This window comes from Poecilia mexicana, unplaced genomic scaffold (assembly GCF_051168715.1).
Source record: "Poecilia mexicana isolate PSO_F unplaced genomic scaffold, ASM5116871v1 scaffold_13, whole genome shotgun sequence".
In the NCBI taxonomy this organism is placed as follows: domain Eukaryota; kingdom Metazoa; phylum Chordata; class Actinopteri; order Cyprinodontiformes; family Poeciliidae; genus Poecilia; species Poecilia mexicana.
The window spans coordinates 20,822,677-20,837,687 of record NW_028263382.1 but is presented as its reverse complement, the minus strand read 5'-3'; the positions used below and the strand labels follow the sequence as shown (position 1 = coordinate 20,837,687).

Below are 15,011 nucleotides of genomic sequence, written 5' to 3'. Positions count from 1 at the left end.
ATTGCAAGGGTGTCTTTGTGGAAGGTCGGCAGGATTTGGGTCATTGGAATGTCCTTTTGAAGAAGCAGTGCATTGGGTTTTTGGCAGATCTGCCTCTGTCTTAGTTTTTCTCTGATGTCGTGTCGTCTTTATCTGTCTTTCCCTCAGATCTGTTTTGTGAATCTGGACCCTCAAAAAACAAATTGTCGAGATGATAAAAACAACAAGGTGAGTCAACTCCTTGCTCATTTGCTCTCTCATCCCTCCTGTTGTTCTAACTTTCTGTTATATTTCCTGCCCACTTTATATCACTGTTCATTGTATTCCACATAAGCACCTTGCTTCCGTTGCCATGGATTCAAGACCGTTACCCAAAATTACAGGGTTTATTTGTTAGATGATATGCAGATTTTTTTGCAGCTGGTAGTGGGCGATCAATAAAAATTCCTCGCATTCAGGACTTATCACAGGAGGGAACCTGTAATTACATGTACTTGCCCTGGAACCACATAAAGCATATTGCATTCAGTCTGAATCTTCATGAGTCTTTTTCCGTCATTAAGTGTTGTCTCTGTGGTTGGCATGTGTCTTGCAGAAATTGGCATTAGTGTCTCCAGACCTGCCAAAGCTTGTTGAATTACTGACCATCCACCAGCCCAAGGAAAATGAGATCCTACTGCTCGGTGGCCTGGAAACGTCAGAAATGTGCCAAACACACCCACACTCCCCCCTGCAGGTAAGTGGGCAGTAGGCTTCATGTCTTGCAAATTTTCTTCATCCTTTGAAATAACTGGACTGTAAAGTATACAAATTGTTCTATTATGCAACAATTTATTGTGATTAGATCCAAACCTTTTGTGGTGGTTATACTTGCTGTAGCTTCTTGATTAGTATGGACATTCACTGCCAAACAACAAGATTAATTTATTGTAAAACACAGTTCTGTCTTGATTATTTTTTCACATAAAGTGATATAATGCAAAACAAATTCACTAAGAAAGTAAACGGAGAGTAAAGCACATTTAAAATGTGCTTCACTAGGACTCACTTTGTCGTTCTTTTTCCAGCCGGTCTATGCATGACCGGTCGGACAGCAGCTTAGGCCAGAACCGTGGAATTTATGACCCCAGAGCCCTGACCCTTTATACGATCTAGACCAATGGTTCAATACAGAAAATACTGAAATCAGCATCACTTAAAATTAATTCCACACAAAACTCTAACTTCTCCACATTCATTTGGGGAAAAAAATAACTGTTCATGGAGGCTAATCAACATCCTAACTATAAAAAGACAAAGTGTTTACATGGATTTTTAAATGTGAATTAATGCTGCAAAGAACTGTTTGGTCGTATTTGTTATATCCAGTCATAACTATGCAGATTGCATGCCACTAAGATATTCAAACTCACACTAGAACAGATGTTTTGAGTCATTGAAACAAATCATAACGCCCAAGGTGCTAAATATTAGAGTTGGAAGCAGTAACATATCAATAATTTGTTATAATGTTTTGCACTAAAATCAAAGGCGAAGTGGCTCTTTCAGAAACACATGGTTGTTCTCAGCTTCAATTGACATTATCAACCTAAATATTCAGCTAATCACAAGAAACAGAAGCCAGTGAAAATAATATTTAGACTTGATTACCAAAAGCACTTGAGGAATGAGTTTGTATTGAGCTCAAGTTATAATCTGAAAATCAGTCATAGCTAACTGGGATTGTTGCAAATATTAACTACCCACCTATGCATTAGCCAGAAGCCCCGGGTTTTATCAAAAATAGAAAGCAAGGTTTAAGAAATCTTTGAAATGAATTGTACTTCAGTATAATTTTTGTTCCTAATAAGAAACTTTTAAATAATTTATATTAGCATGCTTTAAAAAAGTCAGGAAATGGGCACAGAGGGAACTTAATGTTTTTGGTTTCATGTATGACTTAGAGTTTTACTTAACTTTACTCCTAGTGTGCATGAAGGCATTTCAATCTGGAGAGACTCAGACGGAGAAAGAAAGCGATTAAAAGAGTTTAATGACAAAATGAACATAAAAATAAACACCAAGTCCTTTGGCGTTCAGGCCCTGGCCGGGGACGTCGAGCTGGACTTCGACAAGCTCGATGAACATTCCTGATGCAGCATAGAAATGTAGACCCCCCGGGGCCTGTACTGGTGGCGGCGGTCGGAGGAGGATGAGGCCTGAGAGCCGGGAGCAGAAGGTGGAGATGGGGCGGAGGTGGGTTGATCGCAGCTGGTGAGCAGAGGAGGCCATGGGTGAAGGTCCTTTTGAACTGGAGCCCAAACAATGATTGGCTGGAGCGAGGCTTGGACCGGCACTGATAGGTCCAGGTTGCAGAGAGGGAGGCGCTGATAGATGAGGCAGGTGTGACTAGAGAGTCTTCCAGACTAAACTTTTGTCAAGACTCCATCTCAAATTTATATGTCAATATTCTAGATGGTTTCCTTCTTCTTTCAGGGTGGGCAGCGCACAGGTGTGTGCTTGCTTCCATGTTCAGGGAAGAGGCACTCGACCCCTCCTGCCAGCATCATCTTCGAGATCAACAAATTTCTGATTGGTATGCAGTGGGGGAAGGAGCAACAGCTGCAGCACGGCCAAACTGCTGGACACAAGGTTGATGATGACACCAATCGTTCAATCTCCTCAATTGAAGAAGACTTCCAGACGGCATCAGAACACCTTGGAGAGGATAGTGAAGATGATGGCTTAAGAAATGGTAAGATTTGTTTAGCAGAGTGTCGGAGTTTGACACTTTTTTTTTTTTTTTTACAACCAGGATCGGTAAATATAGAGAAGTGTGAAATTCTGCTTAAAGCTAAAAAAAAAACAAAAAACAATGGGACAAACTTCATTCAAAATCTTTCTGAAGGCAAACAAATATATATATATATATATATATATATATATATATATATATATATATATATATATATATATATATATATATATATATATATATATATATATATATATATATATATATATATATATATATGTTAATATCGTTCTAGTCTTAGCTTGCAGAAACTGTCAGAGTTGAATTCTGATCATTCTTCATTGCCTGTTTTTCTGTTTTTTCCCGTCTCCTCGCAGAACCAGTGAGTGGTGACGTGGGGAACAGCTCAGTCGAGGCTGCACAGAATCACTGTGTCAGACATTCGTGTCACAGGGGACAGCTTGCTCGTCATCACAGCCAAGACGATAGTGACGTGAAAAGGGAGGGACTTCCAAGTGCGAGTGTTCATACAAAAGAATCCGCTGGCCACTACGCAACCAATCTAGCTGAGTCGGTGTTGCAAGATGCCTTCATACGACTCTCTCAAGATGAAACTTCCTTTGTCCCCGAGGCAGCAATCAGTGTGTCCCTCTCTAGTTGTCCTTCCAACAGATCTTCAAAGACCAAGCAGCCTTCACAACAACGGACCTGCTCTTTTGAACTACCCAAAATTGTAATAGTTCAGAGCCCAGACAATTCAGATGGAGCAGCAGAATGGTCAGAGACACAACCATCACACATGCATGATCACAATGTTCCTGCCAAGGCAGAGGAAATGCCTGAGTCGCAGGCTCCAACTTCTCAACACAGCAGCGGACACAAACACGTTGAAATGGCTTTGGCCTGTGCAGCCAGTATTATTGGCACCATTTCTTCCCCACAACTGACTGAAAAGCTTACTCTTGAATCTGCTTCAGAGGAGGTAACAGAGGAGGAGCTGCAGGAAGTAAAGGAGAGAAGTGACTATTCTGTGTCCTCAGCTATGTGTGGCATGGCACAAGTAGCCGGAGCGGTAGCAGCTGTGGAGTTAACGGAGGACTCAGTTGGAGATGGTGACTCTGATGTAGATTCCTCTGAGGTCTACACAGCCTCCCATGGTCTGATGTCTGCAGCCAAGGCTTCCACAGCCTTCCCTCTGCACTGCAGTGTGGCAGCAGGAACAAGCGTGGAAGCATTCAGAGCTAACATTGCTGAGGTTTTGCACAGGGAAGCAGCAGAGGTCCTGACTCAACCACAAGGCTACAAGAGTGTGGCACACTTGCTGGAGAGAACACATAACAAGATAGTGGATGGCATTACGTGTCCCAAAAAGTGCTGCATGGATGAGAGTGGGGTGGACGACCTAATAAATGAGGTTGCTGACAGCCTATTCAAACATGCTTTAGAGAAGGCCAAAAAGAAAAAGGAACTGGAGGGTGCTGGGAAAGATGCCCCCAGCCTGCAGGTCTTTCTTCAGGACAGCGTAAACAACTTGCTATTTGATATTCTCTGCTTGACCCAAAAGAAGATCAGTCATATTTCTGAAGGTGACCAAGGGTCAGAGGAAGCGCAGAAGATTGACATTTGTCCTCTAAAACCTGACGCTGCAAAGGAAAGCAAGGATCCATTAAGCCAGCTGAAGAGCTTGGTTGGCATGAGTCACTCCACTAACAGTGAGAACCTGTTCCACTGCACAGAGAGGTTTCCCATGGTCCCAGGACTGAAGCAAAAATATGTCCCTGAAGAAGGAGATGTAGTGGCTTCTTCCACTACACCACACTTCAAAGAACAACAGCTGCAGTCTCAACGCAGACAAAGTCAGCCTAAACTTAGAGATCTGCCTGATCAGCAGCAGAACAATGGTGTCATCAGAGAAGCTTTAGGTGAAATACCATCTCACAGCACAGAGAGGAGGGGTCGAGTAATGATGGGCAGTGACAGCAAACAAACATCTCTCGTCTCACAGTCCTCCCTCAACTCCTGCAGCTCCCTTCTCTCATTAAGAATGGACTCTGACTCTAAGGCACCTATCACTTGTTATGCTGAGGATTTAGCCGCCACAGTGGTGTCAATGGCTACAGAACTGGCAGCCATTTGTCTTGAAAACTCCACAGGAAAACAGCCTTGGTTTTGTGCCCTTAATGGGACATCAACTGAAGTAACAGAGACCTACTTGATGCCAACTTGCCGTACAGTTTTAAGGAGGAAGGAGTCTCAAAGCAGCAATGTGGCCTCTAGAAAACACCGGGCACCCCGACTCAGCGAGATTAAAAGAAAAACAGAGGAGCAACCAGAACTAATGGAGAGACTAGTTAACCGGGTGGTGGATGAATCTGTCAACCTAGACGAACCGCAAGACCCATTTGCCCTCTTTGCCTCAGAAGTCACAGCTAGAATCATGAATTGCCCTGAACTCAACGTGGTGGACACCTCCAAGTCAGGCCAGCAGCGCAGCAGATTACAGTGTGAAAAGTGGAGTCGTGGAAAGGCGTCCAGTTATGAGAGCATTCCAGAAGAAGACACAGACCCCTCAGGTGCACCGAACACCCTGGGCCCTGGCAGTCGGTTGGGTCAGAACTTAAGCCGTGGCAGCTCCATTTCTAAGCAGTCCAGCTGCGAGAGCATCACAGATGAGTTCTCACGGTTCATGGTAAACCAAATGGAGACTGAGGGCAGAGGTTTTGACCTTCTGCTGGATTACTATGCAGGGAAGAATGCCAGCACCATCCTGGCAGCAGCTGTGCAGCAGGCTGCAACAAAGAAAAATGGTCACCTTAATGTCAGAGCCTCCTCCTGTTTATCTAAGCAGTCTAGCACGGAAAGCATCACAGAGGAATTCTACCGCTTCATGCTCCGGGACATGGATAAGGAGAACAAAGAATGTGGCATTGCCAAAACTAAAGAATGGAGCAACAGTCTTTTCCCTCCTACTCCTAGGACACCCTTCTGTATACGGCAGTCTTCTGTCCCAGACCGGCGGTCCTCGGACTCGCGGTTGACGGTCAACTCGCCCATAAAAGCCAACTCTTTTGATGGATTTGCCCGCAATGTATATGGAGAAACTCTAAATATCTATCCAACAAACTCAGTATCAGCAACAGGATTGTGTAAGTCAGACTCCTGCCTCTACCAAAGGGGCAAGACTGATCAGATTACTGACATGCTGATCCATGAGACCTGGTCAAGCTCCATTGAGTCCTTAATGAGAAAGAACAAGATCATTGCTGATCCAGAAGACAGTATTGAGTTGGAGGCTGCAGGAGACTCCCAGCCTCATGTGCAGCAATTTGCCAATCGATTGGCAGCTGACATTGTGGATATTGGTAAGTCTGCACTTGGAGGACAGCAAGATGTAGCTGGGATAACGTCTGGGTCACACACACAGCCACACACACCCGTTGTTGAGAGGAGACGAGGCTTTAAACAGTCTCATCTGGCATGCAGTCGAAGCAGAACCAGCCAGGAGCAAGCTGGGTCTGTCATGGGGTCTGGAAGTTGTGATAGCACTACGTCTTGCACCAGGGGTCCAAGAGATGTGCCACTCATCCACATTGAGGGAGATCAAAGGGTTGAAGAGACTCTTTCAAAGCCTGAAAGGACAGGAACAGGACCCCAGGAAACGTCTGCTGATGTCATGCGAATGGAGATGCCTATTGCCAGCAGCAGCAGGTATTATTACACTACTCATAGCCTTGTATGAGAGTCAGAGCCATTTAAAAAGAAAAGAGAGATATTGTTTATTGATCCAAAACAGAATTGTCTTTTTCAAGACATGAAAGGATGTAAAGAGTTAGCGAGGATTACTTGGTTATTTTTAAATTAAACATTAAAGCTGGACAAACAACATCCCTGAAGAAGTAATAGATGACATCAAAGCTATTCTTAGAGTTTAATCAAAGTCTGGCTGGCACAAAGGGGGACTATTGACATATAAAATGGATCAATTGTAAAAGAATGTGTGGTTTGATAAACCTTTGACTAGGCTGTGACTCATCGTGTCTGGGTGATGCACTGTGTGCAAAAGGCTTTTTGTGGTGTCTTCTCTCTTTTATCCAGCTGAACTCCCTGTAATAAGGATCACTCTTGGTTACCACATTGAAGTCAGAACACAAATGCACATAAGCATTGATAAATACACAGAAGGATCGAGGAGGTTTTGTGCGTTAATATTCCTACACATCTAAAGTAAACTAGTGAAACATTCAGCAAGATTATGATATTAACTCCTTAATTATTATCATTAGTGGCTACTCTTAAAAGCTAAATATTAATTAGAAAACATATTTGTCAAGCAAAGCCTGAAACACCTTTTAAAAATTATATTTAAATGTGCAGATATTGCAAACTACGTGAACAATTAAAAAAAAATATGTATGACCATAAATTATTCTTACAAATAATACACAAATAATAAGTTGTAATATTTGTGAAATAGAATTTAGATCAAAATAGTTTCAAAACTATTTATAAAATAGCAAAAATGTAAATTATATGCAATAGTATATGTTTTGTAGTTTCTTTATAAAAAGGCTAAATACACAGGAAAGAAATAGATTTAATGTGATGGCACTTAAATGACGCTAAAGCAAATTAAGTACGGTGCACAAAAAGTTAAAGCTGATGTTTTTTTTTTTGTTTTTTTTTTGAGGAAGATGGTTTCTTTTGTTGAAAACATTCAATAAACAGTTATATTTTTGAAATCATAAATTTTATAGAATTATTTCTTGCATTATATTTTATGTCAGATGATTTTTAAAGTATTTTTTTGCATAGCATAGGACCAATTACCATGGAGACTATCTGGATTTTTTGCATCTAGATGTTGAGAATTGTTCAGTTTCACGAGAACAGTCTTGGTGATGAGTCTTTATCTAGGGGTCTTTTGAAACAATACAACACTGGAACTCTCGTAGCAAACATGAGATTTAAAAAAAAAAAGCCTTACGTAGAATTTAAGATGATGATCCCAAATGCTGCCAGCAAATCATAAATGGAACGTTTCATGCTTCCAGATTGTATTTCTCAATGTTGAATACAAACTTCAGAGGAAACATAACATAGTAATACTTAATATTTTCAAAAGGCAAAAATACCAGCCTATTGTCCAAAATCAAAGATAAAACATAAAGGAAATTGATTTGTTCAAATAAACGTCTCAGTTAAAACAATCACAAAAATATTTTATTTCAATCAATGAGGATTAAAATATATATTTTTTTCTCCAATGTCTATTTTAAAATATTTAAAATTAAATTAAAATAAGTATTTTGCCAATTATCTACACACAGAAGTGTGATCTTGTGTGTTTCAGTGACGATTATGTCCTCAAAATGAGCAATGCTCAACAGTAAACGAAAAGCTGACAGTCTTCGGTCTCTAGAGAGCCATGAGACATGCTTCCGTTCACTTCACAATACATGTAATCCTGAAGCAAGTGGAGTGCAACTGTTATTCCCTTTTGCCAAAGGCGAACTCAATCACTCGCCTGTTCAATTAAATCTGATTTCCCTCAAGAATTGTTGAGGATGGCAGCTTTCAAGCATCTAATTATGGCTTAATTTAATAAGTTTGCAAACAAATAAAGAAGGTTAAAAAAAAAAAAAAAAAACACCCAGAAGTGCCCACAAGAAATCATGTGTGCTGATGCATGGAAGATATGGAAATAAATTAGCTATGTATTAATGTAGCACATTGTAGTTTTATTTTGTAAAGGCTTTCTATTTCTAATAGTCTAAATTAACCCACTGTGGCTTGTTAAAATGCTATGCAGTTTTGAGAGTTTAGGTGCACAAACTGTGAACACAGAGATTTGAGAACATCACCCAGAGTTTCTAAAGACTTTGCAGCGGTCATTGTGCTCACTCAGTTGCTGGTCGCTCCCACCATGTTGCGGTTTGCTCTCCCCCAGCAGTGAGAGGGACAGACCAGCTGTGGCGGTGGCTGCAGCAGTGAAGAGGGACAAGCGTTCAATGAGTGCTAGCAGTGAAGAGAGCATGGGGAGCTGGTCTCATATAGCCCCTGAAGATGACCCCCACGAGGAGACAAGTAGTTTTATCCAGCTGAGTGAGGGGTCAGTAACCATTGCTCCTCGATACCGCTCCAAACGCTGCTGCTGCTGCTGTTCCCACCCTCACTCCACTCTCATTGGCCCATTGCTTCTGACACCGACTCTCGTGCCAATCCCAACTGACTTCCTGCTGCTGCTGCTGCTGTACCCACACCTGCTGAAGCCGAGTTTAGGTAGGAGCTCATAAAGTCCACGTAGAGCTAGAACTTGTCGACACTCCAAACCAAACTGCCTCCAGTAAGGTAATATCACAACTCCCTGGAATACAATTAAAATTTCAGATGAGTTCAGAGTGGAATATAATCTGTTTTGCCTGAAACAAAAGATGTGCCACGATAATAGCCAAAATATATATATAAAAAAAAGAATATGAAAAGGCTCTTTCTTGCATCTTTAAGCAGGTCCATCCACATAAATTTAAAAATCACAGAAAAAATTTTTTTTTGAAGCAATATAGTTTAAAAAGTGAAATGTATTCTATAGGTTCATTACAATGACAATCTTTTAGACGTTTTTTTTAATGTGCATTTATACTTTCTAAAAATTCACTTTCTCCAAAAATTAGACCAGTAGTAGGTGATTTTGAAATCATCTACTATTACCTACAGAAATGTTAGGTGATGCTGTTGTTAGCACCTACACAATAGTGGGGAAGACTGTTAACTTGTTTTTTGTCCAGCAGACATTAATTGAAGGCTAAGCCTCAAAAGACCATTGTTAAAAAAAGTTAGCTCTTCGCTGACTGCTGTATCGGAGCACGTTGATGGAATGTTAAGTGGTAGGAAAATGTGTAGAAAAGGGAACAGTGACAACCACAGAGTTGAATGGATTGTGAAGCAGACTGGAAGAGGTTGAGGGAGATTTACTGCCCTGCAGCTCGAGTCAGTGTTTCAAGAGACATGACACGTAGCAGGAAGCAGGAGTTGAGCTACAATAGCCCCATTCCTTGTGCTAAGTCACTCCTTGAACCAGAGATGAAAGTAAATTTTGTATTTCTTTTGAAATGCAAGGTGTAGAGTGCTCAGAATAAAAGTTGCTTGAGCTCTTGTGTGAATTTTCCAGTCAAGTGATCAGTGTTGGTCAGCTGTATTTTCACTTTGCTGGACTGTCATATTCCACAGTCTTCCAGAGAAAACAATGGTGTATTATCAAAAGGAAGGCAAAAGATCCCAGGACCAACAAAGCAAATGAACCTTAATTCCATTATTAAATCAACGTAGTCTTCCCTAACATCTCGACAGAGCCACAGACTGATCACCTCACTGCCACATCACAACAGCTGGGTTTGGTGTGGTCCATGTTAGCTTGCAACCTGTATATCTTGTTTATTGCGGCGATCCGTAACGTCAACGTCTGATGAAATTGCCTGTTTCCTAGCCTGATTCATTCCAAATGAGTAAAAGGAAACGAGTCTAATTAACCTTCTGGGTTTTTTTCCCCTTTTTTGGGGCCATTTTAAATGTTCACTCAAAATTCACATGACAATTAGATTGAAACAGCTGATACACTAATTTATTTGTTATAGTTAAGGAAAGTGCTTTAAGGAGTAGTCCTACATTTCTGCATTAGTAATTATTTTTATTAGTCTCATGCAACATTCTTTTTTACAAAGAAGCAGAATTTGGGGCTTTCATTAGCTGCAAAAGCCATAATCAGCAAAAGGGATGATAAACAGCTGAAATATATTACTGTGTAATGTGTTGCTTTTTGAATTGAATCACTAAAATAACTTTTGGATAATACTGTAATCCCTTGAAAGGCAGCTGTATATGCAGCTGCTTCTAAATGTGTTGACAAAGACAGAAAAATGAAAAAAGACTCACCTCTTTTTATGCTCAGTGTAGCAGTGACACAAGGTTTTTACACACACAACCACAACTGCTGCTCCCTGCTGGCTCCCCATTTACCTGCTCACTCTAACTTCACCTCATCCCTAATCCATGCTGTGACATATGGGCGTGGCTGCCAGCCTTGCCTGTCCACCCTACCCACTTGAACTATCTCCAGATCTCCTCATCCCCATAATCAGATGGACTCGCTGTTTAATTAAACACAGTTCAGCAGCTCTCCCAGCTTGAACCTCCAGTTGTGCTACGGCTGTCACTACAGTTGATCACCAGCTAACAGAAACATGATGCGCGTCACTGTGGCTTCTACTTGCAACGTGGCATCATCTGTCTTCTGATCTTCCGACTGCAGGAACGGGACAAGCAGCGCTTCTAGCCTGGGCTTGGCAGACCTGGATGCTTTTTCTGATGTTCCTTCTCAAAGCACAGTGACCAGGTATGTCATTGTCACCAGCAGATGCCCATTATATTCCTCATTAATATGTCACACCCGTATTCACGGTGACAATGTTTCATTAGAATAAAGTAATTGGTTTGTCCCTATTGCTTTGTGTTGACATCCTGGGACGTGCTGGACAGCCCTCCCTTTTGTATTTTCATCCTGCTGCAGATACAGCATTGGTGGATAAAAAAGAAAATAATTAATTCACAATTTATTTCTCTACAACAGATAGCAGAAATTTTCAAAACTGTTTGTCCTCTTTTGCGTTTTCTAATGTTGAATAATTTCTCAACAAGTGCTTGATTATACCCACCAAACCTCTGTCTTAAAATATCTGTTCACAGTGAGGAGACAAAGAAAGGCCACTTGGAGGGACCTAAAGTCAGCGCTTTAGGTATGTTGACTCTTATGTTACCAAAATGCTATCTGCCTGTTAAAATCCTGTAAAAATGCAGACACTTATGTTTGTATTGTACGAATAGACAGAAGATAGAAAATCCACCTCCTGAAAAGCCCAGTTTGCTCCAAATTGTCAGCTCCACTGTCTCTCACTAGATCCTCATCTTACTCTGCAGAATTCCAGCATATATCCAACTCAGCCTGTAGACAAAGGCAGATCAACACTGTAAGGATTTGCTCAGCTTGTCACTAGAATATTTCAGCACATCTCTGAGAGGAGACATCTGCCAGATAGCTTTTAAAGTAAACTCTGCTTTTCTTTACAGGACTATAAAGGTTTAGGATTTAGATTACAATTATGGGCCGGATTTTGACCCGTAGGAACTTCCTTCTGAGAGACAACGGTACTGGTCACAGCACCCCGAGTCTCTTATCTGTGTAGTTCATCTCCAATGTCTTGGTAGCTTAAAAATATACTACAAAAAAACGCTCCATCAACTGTTTTTTTAGAGGTTGGCTTTGTAGTTTTACAACTACACACAAGCAAAGTTTAAAATCAGACATTATGAACTATTGATAGGTTTTTAATTTGTAAATTAATTAAATACTTATATGAAATACCACATACATTTACTGGGCCATTAAAAAAAATTGACCATCAAAATAAACACCAGAATTAGGGTATTTAACATAATTTAATAATATTGTGTGTGTGTATATATATACATAAATGAACATGAATACTTAGATTTAGTAAAGAGCATGAATAAAAAAAAATATTTGACTTGAACTTTGATTTTATGTGAACATAAATAGTTTATTCCTTTCAGTTTGATCACCTCACTATTACCATAGAGCTCTTTGTACACTAATGTTTCACTATTAAGGTTTTCCTTATTTACTGACTCGGGTTTTAAGAATATCCAAAAGGAAAACTGAGCCGGATAAATTTATTGTTTGAAACTCATCATGCTGTAACAGCAGGAAAAGGTTTATTTCTAAAGGAAAATCAAATGTGGCCTCATAGTCCAGTGATGAACTGGTTAATGAGGTGTTAGGTAGGAATGACTTCTAATGCTCTCTGTCCCGTTCCTTTTTGTCCTTCAGAGAGCTCTTCAGGAAGTCCTGCAGGCGGCGGCGGCAACCTCAGGCAGCTTTTAGTGGTGAACTGTGACCTGGAGCAAGAATGTGAGGACTCTGAGCTCAGAGTGGCTCTGCAGTGGATTGCTGCCTCTGAGTTGGGCCTTCCTGCTCTCTACTTCAGGAAGTCAAAGGAGAAGAGGTTAACAAAGGTAGGAAATAGTTTTAAAAAAAATAGTAGGTGGTTTGTATTGTTTGACATGACTGTAGTTTAAAGCAGTTTCAGTAGAAGTGTATTTACATTCAGTGTTGATTTCTTTTCTGTTCCTTCAGTTTCAAAGGGTGGTCAACCTGATGGCCCAGAAGGCATGGCGGATTGCTGACTTGTTCAGCGCTGTGGTTCAGTTCTGTAAGCTACATAAGACCAAGGAAGAGGCAGACAGGTCTCTTCGGGCCAGCCTCTTTGACTGGCTTTTGGAAACCCTTTAGGACAAACTGACCTCATCTTACTGCAAACAGCAACACATCGTCGCCTGTCATAGTTGGTCTGCAATGAGTTTGTTACTGTTCGCCCCATTCTGTCTCTTCTCCTTGTTTGTCATTGTAATCTGGAAACACCTTTTTTTTTTCTCCAGGACTGAGAAAGTCCACTCTTACATGCATATCATCACATCTTTCTTTTGTTCTTTGGCCAATCTCTGTAGTGACTATGAAATCCATTCCTAAGTCAATATGTTGTTTATCCTCTTGTTACCTGAGATCTGTTTATTTTGGATAGTCGTGCTGTAAATACTGTAGATTTTGGAACTGTTGCACCTTGGAGTAGTGGACTGCTCTCTATAGCTTTTAATATGTCCAAAAGACAAAGTGAGGTTTGTAATGTTAAATTTGTATGTGGATTTGCTCGTCTATTTCTCTACTTAGTGGTAAAATAGTGTAACATCAGCATCAGGGGGTGAAAAGAAGCACACACAATTCAGCTGTAAACTCTGTCTCAGTGGAACTGAATGTATTTATCTTTTGACATCAATAAATGTCTGTGATGTGAAGAAACAAGCGTTTGGAAAATCATTTACACTTGATGAAAGGACTACGAGAGTATCCGACCTTTACCTGCGGCCGATGCGACTTGACAAGTTGTCCAGCACACACTCGCTGCCACCGCTAGCAAGGCGAGTAAGCCATAAAAGGTCACTGCGCGACAAGCTGGCTGCTCGGAGTGCTGAATGCAATCATATTACTGGAAGGTTGAGTGGAGGGAAAAACTTATTTAAAAAAGGTGCACAAGTAACAGGAATAAGCATAGAGGTGAAACGAAGCCCAGCAGGTTTTTCTATATTATATTATTCTACAGCATGCCTTTACAAAGGATCTTTCTTGTAGATGCCCTGCTTATGAACTTGCAGCTGTAAATAAAAACATACTGCTACCCAAGGGTAAACTGCAGGAAATGGCCAGTTGTATTGCTATTTCAGCTCTGAGCCACACTCTGATAATGGTTTTTCTACTCCAGCCTCAATCTCAAGATCCTCACATTTTGGACATTCTCAAGAAATCGGGCCACTCGGAGCCGGACAGCTGGCATAAAGTTGTGCTTCTATAATGTGCTGTGTTTGGTGTCTCTACATATGGAGCTGTGGATCATAGCCAGAAATCTACATTTTAGGATTGTTTGCTAAAAGAGCATTGCTGCAGATGCAACTTTGAAATCCTAATCCATACTATCATATCCTTTTAGAAAGGAGTTTTCACTTGCAATGTTTTTTTTGTTTTTTTTTTACTGTAGAGCTGTGAAATTCACCTGATATGCTGACAGGAGGAGTCGGTGTGTAAGATGCATCTCCTGGGTTATTTGCAGTTTTACTAAGAAGCACACTGTCTGACCCAAGAAAGAACGGCAGTTGTCTTAAGTGCTTTTTCACTTATGACAGAAGTTCTCACTGCAGGGTGTTGAAATCATAGCTTGTAAAACAGGACCTTATAACCCTTCCTCAATTGATAGAAAAGAACTGCTTCTCCAAGAGTTTTTTGCTTGATACTTGAATGCTCCAGACCAGCAGGCTGACAAAACTTCTGGAAGTTCTGGACAGTCGGGTAGTAAAGTAAAATCCCTCTGGAGTTTTGCTTAGTTTTAGTTTGACAAAGAATATATGACCTGTGTTGTTCATCTAGGTTTGATTTGCTAAATTTACCAAAGACAAATTAAGGATCAGCTGACATTTGCTTCTCCTGAGAATCTGCATAACTCACTTTTTCTTCTCCCCAAGTCAAGATTCAGGTCCTGAAGGATGAAGAGCAACCAAAGTCAGGTTTCAATTATCTAATGACAATAAGTAACTTTCTCATATCAAAAGTGTGTCATCTTGTTTTCCTATAAGGTCACTTCATTGTAGGATGTATTTGAATGATGACCCTTTGGCCTAA

The 15,011-nt window shown here is 40.7% G+C and overlaps 1 protein-coding gene across 1 annotated transcript; it reads left to right on the top strand.

Annotated features, from left to right (window-relative positions):
* The first annotated feature begins 3,101 nt into the window (after nucleotides 1-3,101).
* Nucleotides 3,102-13,643, top strand: sphkap (SPHK1 interactor, AKAP domain containing). The gene is made up of 5 exons (XM_088011867.1): nucleotides 3,102-6,421; nucleotides 11,019-11,102; nucleotides 11,453-11,502; nucleotides 12,615-12,799; nucleotides 12,921-13,643. The coding sequence occupies exons 1-5, from the start codon at nucleotides 3,513-3,515 to the stop codon at nucleotides 13,074-13,076; spliced, it is 3,384 nt and encodes a 1,127-aa protein (XP_087867993.1). The 5' UTR covers nucleotides 3,102-3,512; the 3' UTR covers nucleotides 13,077-13,643.
* The last annotated feature ends 1,368 nt before the right edge of the window (nucleotides 13,644-15,011 follow it).